At 35.7% G+C, this 23,462-nt stretch overlaps 1 protein-coding gene across 1 annotated transcript in view; it reads left to right on the top strand.

Moving 5' to 3' along the window:
• Nucleotides 1-23,462, top strand: part of SPAG16 (sperm associated antigen 16) — a gene marked incomplete at its 5' end in the record, with an annotated part of 884,947 nt that overhangs the window by 395,643 nt on the left and 465,842 nt on the right. Inside the window, one exon of the mRNA XM_082840650.1 lies at nucleotides 12,374-12,517. Within this exon, the coding sequence (XP_082696776.1) occupies nucleotides 12,374-12,517 (144 nt within the window). The remainder of the gene's footprint in view (nucleotides 1-12,373; nucleotides 12,518-23,462) is intronic.

Raw genomic sequence — 23,462 nt, forward strand, 5'->3', positions numbered from 1 at the left:
GAAAAGAGAACTAATCTAGTAATACCAGTTGAAGGCTGTTTGGAAAGATTTAGAACATAAAAATACATATATAAACTATCATGGTACTGTATGAAATAATGTATATTATGTACATATATGCAATATATGTAATATAACATTACATAATGATATAATATTATATACATGTATATGTATATGTGTATTCCCTGCTAAAATCACCTGCCTAAAGTGCCTAAAGAAACTCATCTTAGAACAAGATGCCCTTTAACATTTCATTGGGGAGAAAATTAAAGTAGCTTATTTTATATATGTTTCTTTGCCTACAGTTACTCTGACTTAATTACAGAGGTCCCTAAATTAAATGATTTGACTTATGATTTTTCAGGTTAACAATGGTGCAAAAACAATGCACACAAGTAGAGATGAAACTTCACATTTTGAATTTTGATCTTTTCCTGGACTAGCAATATGTGATATGATACTCTTTTCTTATTGAAGTGTAGTTGAATTACAATATTATATTAGTTTCAGGTGTACAGTGTAGTGATTCAATATTTTTATAGATTATACTCCACTTGAATTTATTATAAAATGTTGGCTATATTCCCTGTGCAGTACAGTGTATCCTTGTAGTTTATTTATTTTATGCATAGTAGTGTGTGCCTCTTAATCCCCTACCCCTATTTTGGCCTCTCCTCTCCCCTTTCCCCACTGGTAACCACTAGTTTGATCTCTAAATCTGTGAGTCTCTTTCTGTTTTGTTATATTTATTCATTTGTTTTATTTTTTAGATTCCACATATAAATGATAACATACAGCATTTGTCTTTCTCTGACTTATTTCACTAAGCATAATACCCTCTAGGTTCATCCATGTTGTTGTAACTGGCTGAATTCCATTCTTTTTTAATGGCTGAGTAATATTCCATTGTGTATATATGCCACATCTTTACCCATTCATCTACTGATGAACACTTACGTTGCTTCCATATCTTGGCTATTGTAAATAATGCTGCTATGAACATTGGGGTGCATGCATACTTTTGAATTAGTGTTTTTGTTATCTTCAGATGTATACTCAGGAGTTGAATTGCTGGATCATATGGTAGTTCAATTTTTAGTTTTTGGGGGAACCTCTATTGTTTTCCATAGTGGCTGCACCAATTTACATTCCCACCAACAGTTCCAAAAAATTGAAAAGGAGGAAGCACTCTCAAATTCATTCTACAAGGCCACCATTACCCTGATACCAGGAGACTGAGGTTTAGGTATTTTTCCAACTGCCAGGTCCAGGTTACACAGACCAGGGTACACAGAACCTTTAGGGTAACTATTATATAGAACTCCATTGCCTGTACTATTGCTGTGATTGTTTTTAGCCAAAAAAAAAAAAAAGTTTGATCATGACATCTGAAATCCTTTGTATTTTTGTTAAACTAACAACAAAATAATTTTCATTTGTAAAAAGTATTCTCGAATAAGAATGATGTTTAATACATTTGCAACTTCGTGTTAGGAATTGTCAGTGCCTAAGTTTACCCAAAACGAACTAAAGAAGTATTTTCCGTGATTATCTGCCCACATCGTTCATTTTATCTCCTACAGTGTGAACATTGCTTTAAGGCACCAGAAATATTGATAAAGGTGCGGGGCAGGGGCCAGGGGGACAGCTGATCTGCCGTATAAGAGGATGGAAAGATATCAAGTAGATTTAAGATAAGTGAAGTTATTAAATCAGATGAAATTTTACAGGTCACTGGAACCTTATATTGAGAAGAGATAAAGCAGAATGTGCAAGTACACAGAACCAAAGACTCATGTGCATTCTTTTACCTCTGTGAGTGAGGTAGAGAGGACTTCAGACTTGGGAATTTAAACAAGCAGAGTTAAGGGGTTAACACTACAGCAAACACTTAACCATCTCTCCTGATTGCCCTTGCAGTGAGATTCCCTCTCCTCGCTAAGGACAACAAAATGTTAAAACATAAACAAACTACATGCAAATACACAGACACAAATATAAGCACATAATACAAAAATAACTGGAAGCAGAGCTTTATGGTATAGGAGAAGCACTGGGTAATTTCCAGAGGGGTCTGTGCTACAGACATTGAGTGCTGCAATAAGAAAAGTAATTTGAGTTATTTATTAAAGGAGGGTTGATTAAGCTGTGTGCTTCAGAGAACTGGGAATGGTGCATAACCTTTTATTTCTCCCACTGAATTTGGTAGAACTCAGGGTAGACAATAAATCATGGTATTGAATATCTGTGCAGTTGCTCCTGTTCTAACTGATTGTAATATTGGGCTGGGCAAGAACAGAAGGTCCAAGGCTTACCTGAAATCATAGCAGGTTGCTGCTTGGATTGCTCTCTCTGTCCCCTTTTCTTACCCAAAATAGGTAGTTGGAAATAGAATAGGGAATCAGTACATACCTCTTTATTTTTGTTTCTTTCACATGGAGTAGAAGGAAGAGGTCAGTAGCATCTACGATGCAGAGACAAATGCATGGTAATAAAAGACAGATGAAGCAGCATCTTACTACATGGACAATTATCAGGACCCATTTCATATCTGTTTCTTGCTTTTTTCTTTTTTTTTTTTTTTTTTTGTGGTACGCGGACCTCTCACTGTTGTGGCCTCTCCCGTTGCGGAGCGCAGGCTCTGGACGCGCAGGCTCAGCGGCCATGGCTCACGGGCCCAGCCGCTCTGCGGCATGTGGGATCTTCCCGCCCGGGGCACGAACCCGTGTTCCCTGCATCGGCAGGCGGACTCTCAACCACTGCGCCACCAGGGAAGCCCTGTTTCTTGCTTTTTTTAATCTGCCATTGTGTGGATCCATTTTTGTCTACCTTGTTCCCTTTAGGATTTATGTCCCACCATAGCAAATCTTAGCAGATCTCACTTTGGCCTGATTGGCCATCTAATTCCTCCTCTTAAACTTATACTTTTTATTTTATTCATCAATTCTGGCTGTGTACATCTGGCCACCAACCCTGAATTCCACTTGCCTGTGTTTTTAAATAGCTTTAGTAAGGTGTTTGTCATCTCAGTTCTTACTACTGTCCCCTTCATCCGACTCCCTGTTCCTTCTCCTCAGTCCCCTGGAAACTGATGGGGGCTCACTCACTGGTGCTCTTCAGCTTCCTCTAATATCACCAGCTACATACAGGGAGTGCCAATTAGTTTCCTTCTCTTGTCCCCATCAGTTCTGCCACATGGCCTCTGACACAAATGAGACATGATGATGTAAATTCATTCAGTCTTAGCACATTTTTCAATATAGAAATTGAGACTCAGGACGATTTATGTAACTTATGATAATTTCAATATATGTCTCAAATTGCAAAACTTATTTTGTAAAAAAGTATTGAATTTTAGTCAGTACTCCTTACTAATAAAGCAGCCATACATGATTCATTTTGGCTTTCTAACTTGTTTATCAGACAAGTACCAAAAGAAGTTGTTAAGAGTTAAACATCATCACAATCATCACACTGGGTTGGTGGTTTCTAATAAATTAGGCCAAGTTCAGAACAAACTTTTGTACTATACTTCAATGTATAAGTGTACCTCAATTCCATGTCTTAAGTGGTAACACTTCCAATTATTCCTAGATTATATGTAGCTTATATTTCTAAATATCCTCCTTGAAAAGAGATTTTCATGATAGAGCTCTTACCATGAAGATGTTTGACTTAAGCTTAGAAAAGCATCTACTCTGTGTCACTAATATACTAAGGAAATGGAAAATTCTTATATTTATAACTACACAGAATTCTTGTAGATTGCTGAAACATGAAATAACCAAATAAACTTTATTATTGAAATGGGTTTCTTAAGAATATAAATGTGTAATGTAACTTTTCAAACTTGTTAAACCATAAAGAACTACACAGCAATTTCATAACATGAAACACAGTGTGTATAAAACTATGTAGCGTAAAATGTTCAGCTGCTAAGGTAGCAGGAACGTTCCAGGAACTATTTTCATAAATCTGGAAGTGGTTGACCTGTTACATTGATCTTCTTTATTCCATTTACCAAAATAGTGGGGCCTGTATTCCTCTGTCTTTGGAGTTTATAAATTTCATTTAGTTGACTCTGTGTATCTTGAAATGGTCTTTCTTTCACATATTAGAACAACTTCTGGAACAAGAACTTCTGGAGGAGATGGAAATTATATATTGTTTAGCTTAAGAATATCCTTTCTTAAGGTTTGTTTTATTTAATAAAACAGGAATGAAGTGAAGGAGACAGGATAAATGATATTACATTTTTTAATATAAGAAAACAGAAACATAATAAATTCAAATAGCTTTTCTTAAGGTCCCTGATCTTAAGAATTTTAATTTGGGAGATAGTTGGGAAACGGGCTGGCTTGTGTACTCACCAAAGTGGGAGCTCCCTCCACGCTATGAAACAAAGATGCCCAGCTGTGTAGATGAGGTGGTAGTAAATTTTGCAAGATTATGAGGCTGCACATTTGCATATATGTTGACTTTTCACAAATGATCTTTGAGTGTTGGTGGAAAATCTTTACATTTGTATATGTATTGGGGGAATTTTTCTTATAAAAATACAAATCTACAAATTTCAATGGAGCATTTATATAAGTATATAGAAGAGGTAACAAAAATAGTATTGCCCTAGAGATGAGCCAGGACACACATACAATCTTGCCTGCCTCTTCCCTTGCCCATGACTGGGATTAGAACTACCAGCCACGCAGCAAGGCAAGGGGAAGACTATTTGGTACTCTACCCGACTCCAAATTTACTGTAAGTATGAGGTTGGAAGAACACTGGACAAGAAAAATAAAAAGGAAGTGTTAGCCTTTATGACTAACTACCCTCTGGGGCATTATTAATAATGCCACAAACTGTGAAAATGCCTCATCTATTTAATAAAAATGAAAGGTAGGTACTACTTTCCAGATCCTGACAATATAAATCCTATGTATTCTTGAATAAAATCTATAATATTACATTTTTAAATTTAAAGTGCCCAGGAAGTATTAATATTTCATATTTTCACATTTTCTTAGCTGACTTCTGAAAAAGAATGGGACCTGATATCTTATTTTGACAGATTTTTTCATTGTTTTGTGCACACATTTGTTTTATGGCTTTTAATCCATTTTACTTTGGCACTTTTTTAAAGTACACTTAATAATTTAATATTCTTTATTAGTGAGAAGAACTATGAGTTGACTGTTCCTGAGGATAATGGCAAAAAATATTAATATACTAAAGTGACACCTTTCATAATAATGAGGAGCTGTGTGTGAAATGGATCTGAAGCCATTATACTTAAGTTACTAATGTATACTCCTAGCTACTCTTTTGTTTTTTATCTCTTGCTCCCCACTTTCTCATTTTCCACACAGGAGCTGGAGAGATCTTTTAAATAATTATCATTCATATATCGGTCTCCTACTTAAAACTATTCAGTGATGTTAGGATAAATGCCAGTCTCTTTTTCTCAGCCTGTGAGGCCCCATATGATCTGGTCCTTGCTTTCCACCTGCTCATCATCCATCCTCAGCAGAGTCCTCGCCTCTCTCTGTAGTCACCCTGGCCTCCCTTCTGTCCCTTGAATGCACCAACTCCCTTGAGCCTTAGCACTTTTTTTTTTTTTTTTTTTTTTGGTACGCGGGCCTCTCACTGTTGTGGCCTCTCCCGCTGCGGAGCACAGGCTCCAGATGCGCAGCTTCAGCGGCCATGGCTCACGGGCCCAGCCGCTCCGCGGCATGTGGGATCCTCCCGGACCGGGGCACGAACCCGTGTCCCCTGAATCGGCAGGCGGACTCCCAACCACTGCGCCACCAGGGAAGCCCGAGCTTTAGCACTTTTGTAGGTGCAGTCACCTGTGCCTGAAACCACCTGCCCCTAAATTGTCCTAAAAATGCTTCTTCCTTCTTGCCATTCTGATCTTGGCTAGAATGTCATGTCGTCAGTGAGGACTCTGGTAACCACCTCATCAAAAAATTCTCGGGGCTTCCCTGGTGGTGCAGTGGTTACGAATCCGCCTGCCAACGCAGGGGACACGGGTTCGAGCCCTGGGCCAGGAAGACCCCACATGTCTCGGAGCAATGAAGCCCATGCGCCACAACTACTGAGCCTGTGCTCTAGAGCTCACGAGCCACAACTACTGAAGCCCGCGTGCCTAGAGCCCGTGCTCTGCAACAACAACAACAAAAATAACATTCTCCTACAAATCATTGTCATATCACTTTGCTGGTTTTTCTCATAGCTAGGCTATTCTGTTCAGTCATTTGATTGTTGCTGTTTGTTTCCCCACATTCACATGTAAGCTCCCTGAGAGTGCTGCTCCTGTCTGTTTTGCATACTGCATCGTAGGCTTTTAATCCATATTGGTTGAAATAAAGAGTAAAAGTTGCATGTTAGAGTGCTTTGTAAGTCCTGATGCATACCCAAATATAAGATGCAGTTATTAGCTGAGCAACAGTCAGACAGATGTTTTGTATATTTTTGTCCTGGTCAGCTGGATAAAAGCATGTGCAGTGTGTGACTGTGTGCTATCGTTAAGGACGAGTAGATAGTGGTCACCCACTGTTCACAGGGCACACATTTTGCTATTGATTCATTTTCAACCCTCTGAGCATCTTCTGTGTTGGAAATAATTAGAGCCTGTGAACTGAAGTGAAGGAAACATTTACAATGCTGAATAACCTAAAGTGAAGACAGGGGTATCTAATTAGTCTTTCTTGTGACAATCTTTTTTTAGATTAATATTCTTCTTTCTGAAAAGTCTAACAGTGGCGCTTATGTCAGTGACTCTGTTGATAATTAATAGTGTTCGCCATACACCCCCACACATTCCCTCCAAAATATCCTTGAGTAACGCCACTACTGGAAAGAACAATTTCAATTAGAGAGGAGAGATTCTGAAGTGTATATCACATGGTCTATTGTAAGGGATGTGTCCTATTATAAAAGAGAGAAAATCTCTGATAGAACATAATATTTTATGTAACATGCCTGGTATATTGTTTAACAAAACATTTTATGGATACTTCATCAGGACTGATTTGATTAAGAGGCAGGATTAGCATTCACCCACAATTTCCTTTTTTGAATCCTTAAGATGTTTTCCTGTACTAATTTCACCCTAGTCACAGGCTTATTAACTTAGGAAGGAGGTGACAGGGCCTTTGTCTTTGAATCTTGCAATTATAATTAATAGTAAGTTAAAGGGAAGCAGAAAGGTTATATTCAAAATTTAAAGTAAAATGACTTTGTGGCACTTAGGGCAGGCGCCAGAAAGATGTTAAGTAAGAACTCATTATTCTTATTAATTAGAACTTCGGGAAGACATCTTTGAGAAGGAAAATCATTTTATGATTAGTTAGAAGAGGGATACCTGTTTGTGGACAGAACTTGAGGAGAGGAACTGTGTTGTCTTCATCTCAGTATGCCCAGGGCCTCGCAGAGCCCATCCCCAGTGACCAGCAACTACTTGATGCTACCTGTGTACATGAAGGCAGGGAGAGGGGTCAATGTGTACGTATTGTCCACTGTTTCCCGCAATACATTCCTAAAAACCACATTATGAAAGAGACCACCACAAAGCTTCCTTATGTTCATGTGTGAAAGTATTATGTGTGGGTCCTACATTTTTGTCAGATGATTTAACATCAAATAAAGTACAGCAATGTCTGGTGTCTATCAAAACCACATGGAAACATCATTTTTCTCTAAATATTTACAATATTAAGGACTAAATTTACTACCTGTGATCTTTAAAAGAGGCATGTGTAGATTATAGAAGTTTACATGAAGGGCCAGGTTACAATGAAGTGCAATGATGTTCAATAATAATAATAGCTAATATTTATGGAAAGCTGACCATGCTTAGATGTTGTTCCAACCGCTTTACATATACCAACTTATCCTCACAGCACAATACCCTTATGGGTCAGTTTTAGTATTCCCTCCTTATTTGTGAAAAGGAGAGTTACATAGTTATGGCAGAGACCATATGGTCTATAAGCCGAAAATATTTACTCTCTGGCCCTTTAAGAAAATGTTGGCCAACCTTAGCTTTAGATCATAAGTGCTTGTTTTTCCAATCAACTTTGATCTATTTCTCCACCACTCTGAACCTAACCAGTGCCCAACTTCCAGAAAATAAGTGACAATAGTTAAAACCTTTTCACACATCATTAGAAAAATGACAAAAAAAAATTATCAGTGTTTTTGAATTTCAAGATCATCTCAATAAATTCCCTAGATAAAAATAATACAATCTTCAGTGTGGCTTCTTCTCCAATGTTATCATCTAAAAAAAGGAAAGGGATGAGGTTCTGAGCTCACTTTCCAGAGAGAGATGGACTCTGGAGACAGTCTGCTCAAATTCATGTCCTCCCTCTGCCACTTCCTGGGTTTGTGACCTTGAGTAGATCATTTAACCTCTCTGTACCCCAGTTTCCCTATCTGCAAAATAGGAATAATAATAGACCTAACTCATGGGGGCATTATGACCGTTAAATGAGTTAATGTATGCCATTTGGAGATCAGGAACTGACTCCTATAAATTGTTAGTTCTTTCTCCCATTTTTCAACTTCTTTAAAAGACTGATTTAGAGGGCTTCCCTGGTGGCTCAGTGGTTGAGAGTCCACCTGCCGATGCAGGGGACGCGGGTTCTTGCCCTGGTCCGGGAGGATCCCACATGCCGCAGAGCGGCTGGGCCCGTGAGCCATGGCCGCTGGGCCTGCGCGTCCGGAGCCTGTGCTCCGCAGCGGGAGAGGCCACAACAGTGAGAGGCCCATGTACCGCAAAAAAAAAAAAAAAAAAAAAAGACTGATTTAGAGATAAATAGAATGATGAAAGTTGAGGCCTGAATATACTGGGAAAATTCTCAATGAATTAAATGCCCATGGAATCAATGCTTATTAAATATCCTTCTACATTTATGCTTTATCTATTCTTTACGGAGAATATTTATTTATTCTTTGAAGAGTTCTCTATGAAAATAGGTGAATAAAACATTAATGCCCTCTGATAACTTAAAGAATAATACAAGGCTCATAATATTAGCACAAGAGATCAAATTAATGAGTTTATTAAGTGCAACATGTAGTATATTAGCACAAAAGCCTTTGTAGATCAGAATGTACAAGGGGTGCTACTCACCTGGTTTCTCTTATAGGACCAGAGCATTTTATTGTAAAGAGTAGGGTCCTCTTTTTAAGACTGTTATGTCAGGTGGTACCCAGCTCTGATATATACACTGAAAATTCCTAGATATATTAACTCAGGACTTAATAATGACTAAATGACTTTAAACATTTACTGGGAATGATATCTCCCATCTCTGTTACAAGAATTATTGATACTTATAGTACACACATATAAATAATAAACTATGAAAGACTGACACTAAGTAAAAATGTCTAAATTCATGATCCTCAAATTCAGACCATCCTGGATTCAAAGTCAGCCTCCATCTATTATCAAACTTGAGCAATTTACATAATATCTCAACCTCTGTTTACTTAGTTATAATATAATAAAACTAACTGTACCGAAGTCAGTCCCCCCGTCAGACGTATGACAAGTATGTACTGAATAGCTAATATATCCCAGCCACTGTTGGGGGTGAGTATACAGCAAGTACACAACAAACAAACAGACATAAACCCTTGACCTCGTGAGCTTTCTTTCTACTTGTTGTGAGAATTAAGGATTTAGTACAAATTCTGGTGCACATTTAGTTTTCAAACAATGTTGGATATTATTGTTGTTAATTGATGATGGAGAGAAGGAGGAGGATTTCAGACACCAGTGCCTCATTATGGAGTTGATAATGACACTCAGCTTCACTAAACTTCTGTATCTGGGGGAATATTTCTGGTTCGTGGCCCCTGACCTGTGTTCTCCCACAAGGAATGATTGGAATCAGAATCTGCAACTCCTTTTTTTTTTTTTTTTTTTTTTCGGTAAGCAGGCCTCTCACTGTTGTGGCCTCTCCCGTTGCGGAGCACAGGCTCTGGACGCGCAGGCTCAGCGGCCATGGCTCACAGGCCCAGCCGCTCCGCGGCGTGTGGAATCTTCCCGGACCGGGGCACGAACCCGTGTCCCCTGCATTGGCAGGCGGACTCTCAACCACTGCGCCACCAGGGAAGCCCAGAATCTGCAACTCTTGATTGGGGATCTTTATCACTATGACCCAGTCTTTGCTGGTGCACTTATTCTGTGACTAACTCAATAACAAGTACTTGTTAACTGATTCTTACGAGAGCATTAAATTCCCTTCTATACACGCTGGAAATAGTTCTAATCACTTAAAGACCATTTCATAGATGATGTAAATTATACTTTTTAAAGAATAAAATATCAGTGTTTGACTGAAACTGGTCCAGAATAATTAGGAAAAATAAGTCATATGTAATGTTAGAAAAGAAATATATGCATAGAGAAACCTGAGAGTGTGATTAGTGGGATGAGTGCTGGGGAAGTTCAGGTGTTATGGAGGGGCCCTCAAAGTAGAAGTGTTCAGAAGAGTCTGGAAAAACACTTCCAAAACTGATTAACCACCAATAGGTTTGTGTTTATTTATTTTTTTCCTTAACTTCTACAAATAGTTTCCCCCACAAAGTCATTTTGGAAACTTATCTTTCAAAGTCCGTAAAGACATCAATGACTTTAGTTATCTTCACGTAAAGAGGGTAATTTATCATCTAGCCAAGTGTGCATGTGTCTGCCCGGAAAGCTGTGAGCTAACATACATCATACTCAGTAGCTTCAAGGATTTGGTTTGCCTTCTTATGTGTGTTTGAATATAGAATTCATTTCAATCTGACATGTTTTACCTCTCATCATATTTTTCTTCTAATTAAGTTCTATAAATGTATCCTCTCCCCAGTTTGAGCTGTAATAAATTCCTTTCCTGAACTGGCCTTCTGGAAGTCACAAACCAATTATGATGAATTACAAAATGAATAATTCCCCTTCTACTATGTTTATTTTGAGCAGCAAAGTGCTAGAGAAAAGGGAAACTGTTTCACCAGAAAGAAGGCCCTGCTCATAGTAGTCACATGCCTGTGAGTTGAATAGTTCCAATACTGACCCCAGCAAATTTCCAAAACTGGATAGGTCTAATGGAAAGACATGATTTTTCAGCTCACAATTCTGGGATTTAATGGTATTATTGGAAGGGATCCATAAGGAGAAAAGTTTTGCTCTCATGTAAGCCCTGGAGTTACTCATGTAGGTATGGACCCAGACCATGATTTCTTTGGGAAATTGATTTCCTAAAGTCTTTTTTGCAGAAGAAGGGAACAATGCCATTCATAGAATGGACTGTGGGAGAAATGAATGTGTAATTCTTATTTTTTAAGTCATTATTTGTTTAAGTCATTATTTAAGTCATTATTTGTTTCACTTCACTGTATAAGCAAGTAAATGCATTATGTCTTTGATGTGAGATGGCTATGTTGAAACTGAACAATTTGTTGCTAATATTTAGGCTGGTATTTTAATAGGTGCTTAACATTCGGCACATTCGTTCCCATTACATTGTAAGGCATAGATGAAACGCTATATAAATAAGATTAAAGCATTGCCATAGATAAAATATCAGGCATTAACCTTTTAGACTCTTGATTTTAGAATGGATTAGCTTCAGTAAATAAATAAACAGCCACAATGATCATAGTCTGGCCCAAATAATACTGCTTAATGTGTTAATCATTAATTTTACATACTTCTTTCTCAATTCCCTCTATGCCTTTATAGAGTGGGAATTGTCTTTTGCATCCTGAATTCATTACTGTAATTTGTGTACTGTGCATTGACTGAAGCAAATTTAGGTGGCATATTAATGAAGAATTTGAGCTCCTTTGTGTAGATAGTGCACCATGGAGTTAATGTTTCATTTATAGAATTTATTACAGAACTATGATAATGTGGTTATGATTCATGATTTCTTCCTGGATAATGCCTGATTTAAGATATACTATAGTCTGAAAAGAAGTTTGCTTTTATATAATAAGCATGGCTACTGGTCCAAATATCCTAACACCAAATTTTCATTGGCATAACTTTTCCTCCCTGAAAGAAAAAAAACAGAATTATTGTTTCAAACCAGAATTAGACATGAGCATTCACCTAAATCAACCATCCCATTTTTCACATGAGGAATCTGAGATCCAGTGAAGTTAATTAGATTGATGGTATTCAAGAAGCCATAAGCTAGAGCTATAGCCAGGACGTCGAACCTGGCTCTTCTGGCTTCTGAGCCAGCATTCTGAGTAAGCCGTCCTGCCTGGCTGAAATGGATCATCCCTGCCATTTCATTTGTTCCCAGTATGAAACCATTCACTGTTATCTCCCCGTAACTACCTTTTCTCCTCTTTCCCTGTGTAGCATCATCATGCACCCCCGCAAAGACATCCTCATCTCCTGTGGGGAGGACCGCATCTGGAAGGTGGTGGGGCTCCCCAAAGGCAATGTGCTTCTCACAGGATTGGGCCACACCGACTGGCTTTCGGATTGCTGCTTCCATCCCAGGTCAGTACACACAACTCCCAGAGCCAGCCTGATCTCTCCAGGAATGCATTTGTTTACTCTGTGTCTTCACTCTGCTAGCTTTTTTTTTTTTCTTAAACCACTTTATTGAAGTATGAATAGGTGTGCATATTTAATATATACGACCTGATAAGTTTGGAGTTAAGTATACATCCTTGAAATCATCACTACAATCTATACCATAAACATATCTATCATCTCCAAAAGTTTCTTCCCATCCACTTTATTTTATCATCATCATCATCATTATAAAAATACTTAACGTAAGATCTACCTTCTTAGCAATTTTTTAAGTATTCAATAAGTATCATTTGCTGTAGGCTCTGTGCTGTACAGTAGATCTCTAGGACTCACTCATCTTGTATAAATGAAACTTGAAACTTTGTACTGCCACTTTTCTCTCTGCAACCCCACCTCTTCCACTGAATTTTGAAATGTGTAGATAATGTTCCTTTGGCTTTCCTTATATTGACTTTAGATTGATTGCTTTTGATATTTAGTACATGTAAAACTTAGTCCACATGCTGATGCATTTAAAAAGAGTAATAAGCTTCCCAGGACAAGCATTAGAAATGCTCCTTGTACTCATAAGCTATGAAAAGGCACATGAATTTCAATAATGCATATCAATGTTTACTTTGCCTCTGTTAATCTTGCATGTTTTCCTTTTAGAATTAAGTTTTCTACCAAAAAGGATCAGGAGGCAGTGATCAATTTCTTTAAAAATTTCAATGATACTCAAGACATTAAAGAAAACAAAGCAGAACTGAAGGCATTGAGCCCTGTAATTTTCAGGATTCACTGAATTTTTGTACCAAAAGAACAGGGGCACAGAAGGAAAGACATTGTTAAACATGTAGTACATTATTCTGGTGGCAGGAAGCTCTGCCCACAGTTGCTTGTGGTCAACTGCTATCCCTAATCCTAACTGTCTTCTCTTATTCAACATTATGCTTAACATTTGTTAAGCATCTGGCTCTATCTGGCTCTTTCTAACTACTCTTGGAGATGCATAGTCCGTAGTGCAACTTCTCAACCATTCCACTGGGAAATTTTGGTCTTAGGAGGACCTTATTGATTTATTTATTTTTTGTTTTCACAAGACTTTTTTTTTTTTTTAAACCATCTTTGTCTTATCCTTAGTATGAATGTCAATGAAATTAGATTGAAATAAAGGTAACTAAATTGTTCAGAAATTTGTGTGTTAATGAGAAGAGTAAACTAATTTTTTAATTTTTGAAAATGTTTTTAAAATATAATTTTAAAATTATACCAAATAAAATATAATTTTAAAATTATACCAAATATAATTTTTAAATTATACCAAATAATTTTACCAAATAATCTTTGGTACTAGATGTTTGAATTTAATTTTTGAACATGTAATGCGTTCTGTATCTGGTATGTGGATAAACAAATCTGCCCTGCCTCTCATGTCTCAGAAACATAAAGCCCATCTTGCAAGCAGAGACAACACAATTAGAAGTGTAGCCTATCACTTCTGTAGCTGCTGGGCATACTAATCAGATTTCTATAATACCCTGTCACCATGACAACCCGTGACTCTGAAATTTTCTCATTAGTGTTTGACCAGCACATGGTCCTTTTAATAGATCTTCCTGTTTTTCCAGTCAATTACTGAAATTAAAATGAGGTGAAATACATCATTATTCACTCATAGTATGAATTTACGTTCAGTACTTTCTTTGGCAGAATTTTAGTAAAATGTAGCCACACTCCTTTTTTCTAGTGCATGTGGGATAAAAATAACGGGAGAAAATACATTTAGCTATATGTGTTTTAAGTAAGAGATAATGAATAGCAAGTGTTCCATTTGTAGAATTGGTGAAAATAATAAATGATTATTAGAAACAACAGCAAAAAAGCTCTTTTTTATTTGGGGTAGAGATCGGTTCTGAAGGAGTTTATATTTCAGGCCTCAGACATTTTATAATGCTTACTGCATGTAAATCAACACTGAAGACCATACATTATGGATTATAATATATATAATATATGCATATATATACATACATAATATTTATACCTTAAAAGTTGTTTCTGAAATTTAAGTTTGTGATATTTGATTTTTAGTTTTGCTTAGATAATTTGGTTGGTAAAAAAAGAATTTATTATTAAAGATAATATCTTTCCTATTTATATACTCATCTATAATCAAAGAATCAAACATAAAATAAATTTGATTCAAATATGACACTTTAATCTGTAGTTGGATCTTTGATTAATAAATGCAGTCATAGTCTTCCTCAGAGCCCATCTTTGTGATTAGCTTGATTCTGCTCCCTTGGATGAGGTCCAGAGTAGACACATTATAATGTGACACCTGCCTAATTCCTCTTCTCTTCACATAGAAAAATAAACTCCTACATTTTCTTTACTTTATTTTTAATTGCAATTGTTTCTAGTTGAGTGTTTTCTGTAACTTCCAGTTGTATGTATTCCTGATTACTATGACATTCAAGCCACTGCGTCTCCTGCCACAGTGACATAATTCAGATTTCTTTTGGGGGTCAAACCCACTTGATATGACAGTGGTATATACACTGAGTGACCCAAATCAGTCTTAGTCATCTTATTTCCCTTGTCATAACGGACATCTTCAATACGTAAACGACAAACACAACAGGCATAATAATATTAATATCAGGAAAAAGAGGACTAACAGAAAAAAGTTAAACTGGGAGGGTAACTAAATATCACTTGAGGATCAGATAATATGATGTTGAAATATATAAAACAAAACTCGTAAATAAAAGAAGATTTTGCCAAAAGTATAGTCATCAGAGTCAAAGACTTCAAAGTATATCAGTTTTTAATACGTGAAGTAAACAAAGTTACAGTAGAATTAGAGAAATTAATAAAATAGCAAGTGCATTTAGTATTATATATTGAACTTTATACTTTATGAAGAGGGATTGTAGATTCTTTGAAATCATTCATTGTTAGGTTTTTAAAACTATATAACTCTTAAACCACAAATTTAACATAAATGAATTCTTCAGAATAACAAATATACAAACTAAAGTTTGTGAGCAAGATTCAGTAGTAAAAGAAAATAAATCAATAACTAAAATATAATAAAATCTGAATTATTAAAAAGTAAATAAATGAATATTGGGTCAGAGAACTATAAACGGTTATTACCTAGTTGATAAACAGTCCCAAACACAATACTTATCAAACTTACGAGATGTAACCAGAAGTGTGCTCAGAGTAGAATTTATCACTTTGACAGTTTTATTTTTTAAATGAAAAAAAAGAAAATAAGTGAATTATGAATTTAAATTAAAAAGTACAACTGGTCAACAAATATAGAAAAGCAAAGAATGGATAAGTGAAAAGTAGAAATGAATGAATTAGAATAAAAAGAGTACATTTATATTAATCCAAAAGGTTTTTTTCAAGAAAAAATAATAAAATAAGGAACTATAATATTGAAGTAAGTAGATAACTCAAAAAAAGAAAAAATACATGTAGGAAACAGAAATATTAACCTTAGCAATTTGGAAAGAGTTAAAACCATAAATACAGAGATGAAAAAATATATGTTTGGAATTCTTGATAAAATAATAGATTTTTATGAAAAATAAACATCACCAATATTGAATCAAGTTGGAGCAGAGACCCAGAATAGATTAATAACAGTGGAAGAAACTGAGTTCTAGAAGTTCTGCTTTTCATTCCCATCTTCTGAAATTTTATGACTGAGTTTTAAAAACTTTATTTAAAAAAAACAAGATAAATTAGTTAATTTTTAGGTTCACTGAATTTTCTGAGGACAAGAAAAAAATGAAATTTTATTACTGGTTTCACAAACATAGCATAAACATAATTTTAAATTGGGCAAGTGTAGTACCCCTGCCATAACTCTAGGCCCTTTTCATAATTATAGATGCAGAACTTTTAAAGAGAATGCAGAAAATGGAATTCAGTTGTATGTTTAAAAAGAGTGGCATACAATGACCAAGTAAGATTTGTACTTGAAAAGCGTGGAATATATAAGTGATCCAACTATGAGGACATCATATTATAAATTATACTAATAGTTAACATTCAAAGTTACTTTAAAGTTGTTGGGTAAAAATCTAGCATCTATACTTAAGACATAGATGTTTGCAAATATTATTAAGCCCCATGTGTTGGAATTGACAAGGAGAATGGATTTTGGAACAGCTGGGAACTAAGAAGGTCTGGCAGGTGAGTGTATAATCTGGATGCCATGGAGTCGGATGGGTCAAACGAGGAATGGGTATTCACGGGTAATAGAGCAAAGTGGGGAACATAAAACCAAACAGGCAAAAATACCTAAAATCCAAATAGAAGCAAAGCCTCTTTGTCTAAGCCTTCGGTAGCTATGCAAGGCATTGTTACTTGTCCAGTTGGTATTTATTCTCTATAAAGATTAGCCACATTTTTTCTTTTTCTTAATGATAATGGTTATATTTTATTAAAATATTTTGAACACTGAAATTTTCTAACATATTTATAAGTTAAAAAATAAAATTTATGTGGAAAACTTTTAACTATAAACACTATACAAATATTATACAGACTCTACAAATTGAAGGCAATTTAAAACTCTTACTGCAAAGGCTGTATTCTTTTAAAATAACACTATACACATAATTAAATCATTGTCATCTATTGTTTACAGTACAATTGGTCTTGATTGCATCTAAGTTTTTAAGTTCCTTAGTAGAATTTGTGAATCAAGACACTTTTTTAGGAATGACATGGGTAACTAATCACTGTAGAACCATCTATTATTACATGTTTACCACTAGATGGCGATAATACAGTGGTAAGGTAAAGCACCCTTTGCATTTACTGGGTAGACTGATGAACTGGCTGTTGAAAGTGATTCATTGGTTGCTGAAAATGACGAAGGAGTGGAGCTATGCAGAGAATGTGCATTGGTGCTGCCTTTGCACTGTTGAAAGAATGAAATGTACAGTGCCAAAAAGCAGGAACCTTAAGCATAATCCTGTGCAAGGTAGACGTCATGCTCTAAACTGCTAAAACATGGAATCAGAGTTTCAGGTTGCCCAAATTAGAATCCTACCTTCACCTTTGCTAGTCCTGTCAGTTTTCTTGTCTGCAAAATGGATGCAATAATGATATCTATTTTGTGGGTTAATTATGAAGGCTAAATTCTATCATATATGAAAAACACAAGTTCTGTTGCCTGGCAACTGTATGCTCAAGAAATGTTACCTATTATTATTTTTTATTCATTGATAGGTATGTTGAGAACTTAGATCAGAAATTTTTATAAAATTGGTAGCCTTAAACACAGTGGGTTAGGAAGGAAAGACTATATTGTGATGTCTGGGTTACACCAAGCTAGAATTAGAAGAATGCTCTCAAACCATGAAACATTTGAGGATCATGTCTGAAGGTCTTACCAAGTTAAAAATAAAATCATTTATAAACTGAAAACAAATATAATTAATGCAAAAAGATGTATGTTACTCATCTGTCCTTAGCCCTTAAAAATGTGTCTCTTTAAAAATTGTACCAAGTAGCTCATCGTATTTTGCTTTTACAGAAGAGAGAAAGAATTCTGCATATTTCCTTTTTTTTAGGTTCTAGAAGGAAAATAATTGGCTAGAAACACCAAAAAAATTACTTTTTGAAATTAAAAGTATTTAAATTGAAAGCATTTAAAAATAAAATATTTTTGTTGTTTTTGAGGAAAATAAAGCACGTAATGTTTGACCTGCTCTGTCCACAGGCAGGTATTATTATTGTTGGCCCATTTAGACTAGCTTTGGGCAAATGAAACAGAGTTGTATATCAATCTCCGGGTTAATATCAATAGATCAATAAAACGTACACTACACCACCTTAATAATACATCATTTGGTCTTTACCTAATAAAGGAGGACTGCTCAATGACAGTAACATGGTTTTGAATGTAAATACAATGTCCAGTTCTCTGGTACTTGAGGTTGCATTTTCTTTGATATGACCACAGCTTATTACTTGAAACAGCACGTATCTTCCCAGATATCTCTATAAAATGAAAGTAGTTGGGATTGGTGGTTTAAACAATTTCACAATGCTGCATTTTTTTTCCTGATCTCACTGCCTGAGACAGAAACAGAGCTGACAGCATCCTGTTAAACATAACTTCTACCCTTATAAGCTGATTTATGAATTTGTGAGTAAATGGGTCTCTACAGAATCCCTCATATTCTCTCTTTGTGGTACAAGCTACCTGTTCATGTATTTATACAGTGCCTAAAACCATAGTATGAAAGCTCTCTGACAGGTTTATCGTTTAGTTATTAAAAAATGGAAACATGGTTAACCGTTTTATTTTCTGTAAACATAAAGCCAAGAGTTCAAATTTCAAAAGGTAATGAAGGGATTGACATACCATTTCCCTAAGATTGTGATGTTCTGAGCTTCAGAGGTAGATACTTTCATAATCCGGAAACCTCAGTAGATTTTTACCAAGATAATTTTGAGATATACCTATTAAATAATAAAATTCCACTTTATATTCTTTGAAGAGGTGTATGTTATGCTTCTTAATATAGTTCTTAATATAGTTTGTCACCTGTATGTGAAGAGGCTAAGCATAACAGCATACTTCTTTAAATGTTTTTCTGGTCTAATTCTAAAAGGAATACATGATCACCATAGAGAAAAGTGTTAAGAAAATAAAAATGTCCCATAGTCTCACAGCTCAGTGCAAACTTGGAGAGACTGCCCAAGGGCTGTCCTCGGGTGAGGGGCGGAATCTGGTTCTACATGTAAGAAGCACCTTCTAAAGTCAGGCTTGTTTTCATGTGTCAGTGTGACAAAGAACGAGGTAGGTCATTTTATTTAATCTCTGAGAGCCTCAGTTGCTCATTTGAAAATGGGGATTCCTACTTATAAGCTTTTCATGAAGAATGCATGAGAAAATCTATCTAAAACATTTAGCAGCCCTGGGCTCAGAGTAAGCATTTGGTAAAAGTAGCACTGTTGGTGTTGTTTGGCAGATTCTAGCCGAGATCTGGTTTCCTCTGAAACCAATATTGTCTCCAGGTCTATTGGCCTGTCTCTCTCTTTCTAGCAGGAAAAAAAAGAAAAAAAAAAAATCTGAGGAATACTATAAGCTTATTTAGGGCAGGGTCTGTATCTTATTCATCTCTATATCCTTGGGACATAGCTTATCAATTGAAACATTATAGGGAATCAATAACTATTTAATTAAAATGAACAGAGTAGAAGATAATAGACCAGGATATGACCACTTTTTCTCATACTCTTGGTAGTATCATGTGATTATACGGATATACTCACAAACATACACATGCATACACACACGCACCACTTGTTACCACTGAGATCGCTTTATCATAGGAACTTAAAACCTAATATTAGTCCTTCATTTGACATAAAAACCCTAAAATATAAAATCTTCTCTGAATAATATTGTACTGAGGATAAATTTCAGTCAAAATTCCAATCATTAGGGGAAGAACTTCAAAAATCTCTCCTTCATAAAAGCAGAGAGAACACTGGCAAAAATTGTCACAATGAACTTTTCAGAACTCTAGAAATTAACCAAGCATGGACCAATTAAAGGAGCATTTATTAAAAAAAAATTACTGCACCCGAGTAAGAACGTGACCTTTTTCATGTTTAAACTTGCCCCATCCGCTTCCCTTTCTTTCCCCAACTCTGCAGTAGTCTTGAAAACCAACTGCTTCACAACCATGGTAGCAAGTAGCAGAGCAGAACAAGTTTGGAAAGCTCCACAAAGCCCCATTCTCAGAGAAATGTCACTATCTGAACTTTCAAGAAGCCCCCTGGAAACCCCTATTTGCAGGGCCTGTTTTTATTTGACCTGAGTCAGGGCTTACTTTGTATGAATGGACAATTTTCCAGGGCATTTGTAGCAAACAATCAGCAGTACATGTTTAATATTGCAGCTGCCTGAGGTAACAATAACAGGCAAACAAGAAGTTAAGCAAAATTCTTAAACAGAAAACCTAGATAATTAAATGTCCATAGGGAGCATTGAAACACTATCATGTTCCTAGGAATATCAACGGACACATGCATTTGGAGGGCATGCTCAGGAAAGATTTCAGAAGGGTCTAATCTCTCACAGCTGGCTGAGCTGTGAAGTTCAGCTCAAGCAGGAAGCAAAGGCTAAGTAAGGCAGAGTTGTGAATTTCCAGAGTGTTGAACACGTGCCCCAACAGAGCCAGTCAACAAAGACTGGATGACTCATTCGTTCAAGGCATTTAAACATCACCTGTTTAATCGTTAACAAAACAGGCAGACTTCTCTGACCCCACGCAACAAAGAATATAGACTTTATTGAATTACTTCAGGAAAATCACTAAAAACAGCAACAACAAACCCTGGAGAGGAGGAAATCTCATTTATAGACTTTCCACATTGTACTATGTAAAATGTCAGGTTTTCAAAAATGACAAAAAATTGAAAGCATGAAAAAGAGCTGGACAAGATGCTGCAGAATCCGTAAATGGGTTAAATAACAAGGTGGAATTAAAATTGCAGATGGAATTAAGATAATCAGCTGACTTTAAAAAGATTATCCTGGATTATCCAGGGGGGCCCAATGTAATCGCAAGGCTCCTTGAAATGTGAAAGAGGAAGGCAGAAGGGTCAGAGAAAGAGCAATGTGATGCCATGTGTTGTGAGAAAGAGCTGCTCGCCTGGAGACGCCAGAAAGAACCAGCCCTTTTGTTATCTTGACTTCAGCCCAATGACACTTGTTTCAGAATTTTGGCCTCCAGAATTAGAAAATAATAAATTCATGTTATTTTATTTCCACTGTTTGTGGTAATTCGTTACAGCAGCAAAAAGAAAATACACATATCTTGTACTACTATTGTTAAATTCATTCCTAAGTATTTTAATCTTTTTGATGCTATTGTAAGTGAAAATGGTTTCTTAATTTAATTTTCAGATTGTTCAGTCCTAAGGTACAGAAATACAGTTGATTATTGTATATTGATCTTGTATCAATATACAATATCTCATTTATTAATTTTAATATTTTTAGTAGATTTCTTAGAATATTCCCTATATTTTATCTTGGCATGTTATCTGTGAGAACAGTGTTCCTTTTCCAGTATAGATACCTTTTACTTCTTTTTCTTATCTAATTATTCACCTAAAGCCTCTAGAACAATGTTGAATATGCATGGTAAGAGGAGATGTCTTTGTCTTATTTCTGATCTTAGGGGGAAAGTTTTCCATCTTTCATCACTAAGTATGTTAGCTGTGAATTTTTTGTAGATGTATTTGTCAGGTTGAGGAAGTTCCCTTCTATTCCCAATTTGCTGATTGTGTTTCTTACATTATATAAGCTTCATGTGTACAAATTATATTTTGACTTCTGTATACTCTACAGTGTGCTCACCAACAAAAGTTGTTTTCATCCATCAACAGTTGACCCCTTTACCTATCTTACCCTTCCTTCACTTCTCTTCCCCTCTGGTAACACTACTCTGTCCTGTATCTATATGTTTGCTTTTGTTTATTTAGTTAATTTGTTTATTTAATATGCCACATACAAGTAAAATGATATGGTATTTCTCTGTCTTATTTCACTTAGCATAATACCCTCAAGGTCCATCCATGTTGCCTCAAATGTCAAGATTTCACATTTTTATGGCTGAGAAGAGTTCCACTGTATGTATATACCACATCTTCCTTACCCATTCATCCCATCAGTGGACACTTAGGTTGTTTCCATATCTTGGCTATTATAAATAATGCTGCAATGAAAATAGGGGTGAATATGTCTTTTTGAGTTAATATTTTCATATTCTTCAGATAAATACTCAAAAGTGGAATAGCTGGATCATATGGTAGTTCTACTCTTAATTTTTTGAGGAATCCTCATATTGTTTTCCATAGTGGCTGCACAAATTCAAATTCCCTCTGACAGTGTATGAGGTTTCCTTTTTCTCCATATCATCCCCAACAGTTGTTATTTCTTGGCTTTTTGGAAACCCTTTTAATGTTGCTGGATTCAGTTTGCTAGTTTTTGTTGAGGATGTTTGCATGTGTATTCACAAGAGATATAGATTGTAGTTTTCTTGTGATATCTTTGTCTGGTTTGGGAATCACTGCAATACTGGCTTCACTGAATGAGTTGGGAAGTTTCCCTCATATTTTTTGGAAGAATTTATAAAAGATTAGTGTTAATTCTCTAAATATTTGGCGAGATTCATCAGTGAAGCCATCTGGTTCTAGCCTTTTATTTGTGGAATAATTTTTATTACTAATTCAATTAGAGGTTTTTTCTTCATTTCACCTAGATTATCTAATTTGTTGCCATATTGTTGCCATATTTATTGCAAAGTTGTTCATAGCTTCCTGTATCATCATTTTTAATTCTGTAAATTTGGTTATGATGCCCCTTTCTTCATTTTTTTTTTTTATTGAAGTATAGTTGATTTACTGGTATGTTGTGTTAGTTTCTGGTATACAACAACATGATTATACACATGTTCTTTTGCATATTCTTTTCCATGACAGGATATTGAATATAGTTCCCTATGCTATACAGCAGGACCTTGTTGTTTATTTTATATATAGTAATTTGTATCTGCTAATCCCAAACTCCTAATTTATCCCTCCCCTACCCCCTTCCCCTTTGGTAAGGGATTTTTTTTCACTTTACATTTCTGATATTTCATTATTTGTGTAAAGAAATACAACCAATTTCTGTACGTTAATCTTGTATCCTGCTACTTTGCTGGATTCATTTATCAGTTCTAGTAGTTTTTGTGTAGAGTCTTTAGGGTTTTCTTTATATAGTATCATGTCATCTGCATATAATGACAATTTTACCTATTTCTTTCCAATTTGAATACTTTTATTTCTTTTCTTGTCTGATTATTATGGCTAGAACTTCCAATAGTAT

Source organism: Leucopleurus acutus, assembly GCF_964270905.1.
Source record: "Leucopleurus acutus genome assembly, chromosome: 6".
Lineage (NCBI taxonomy): Eukaryota > Metazoa > Chordata > Mammalia > Artiodactyla > Delphinidae > Leucopleurus > Leucopleurus acutus.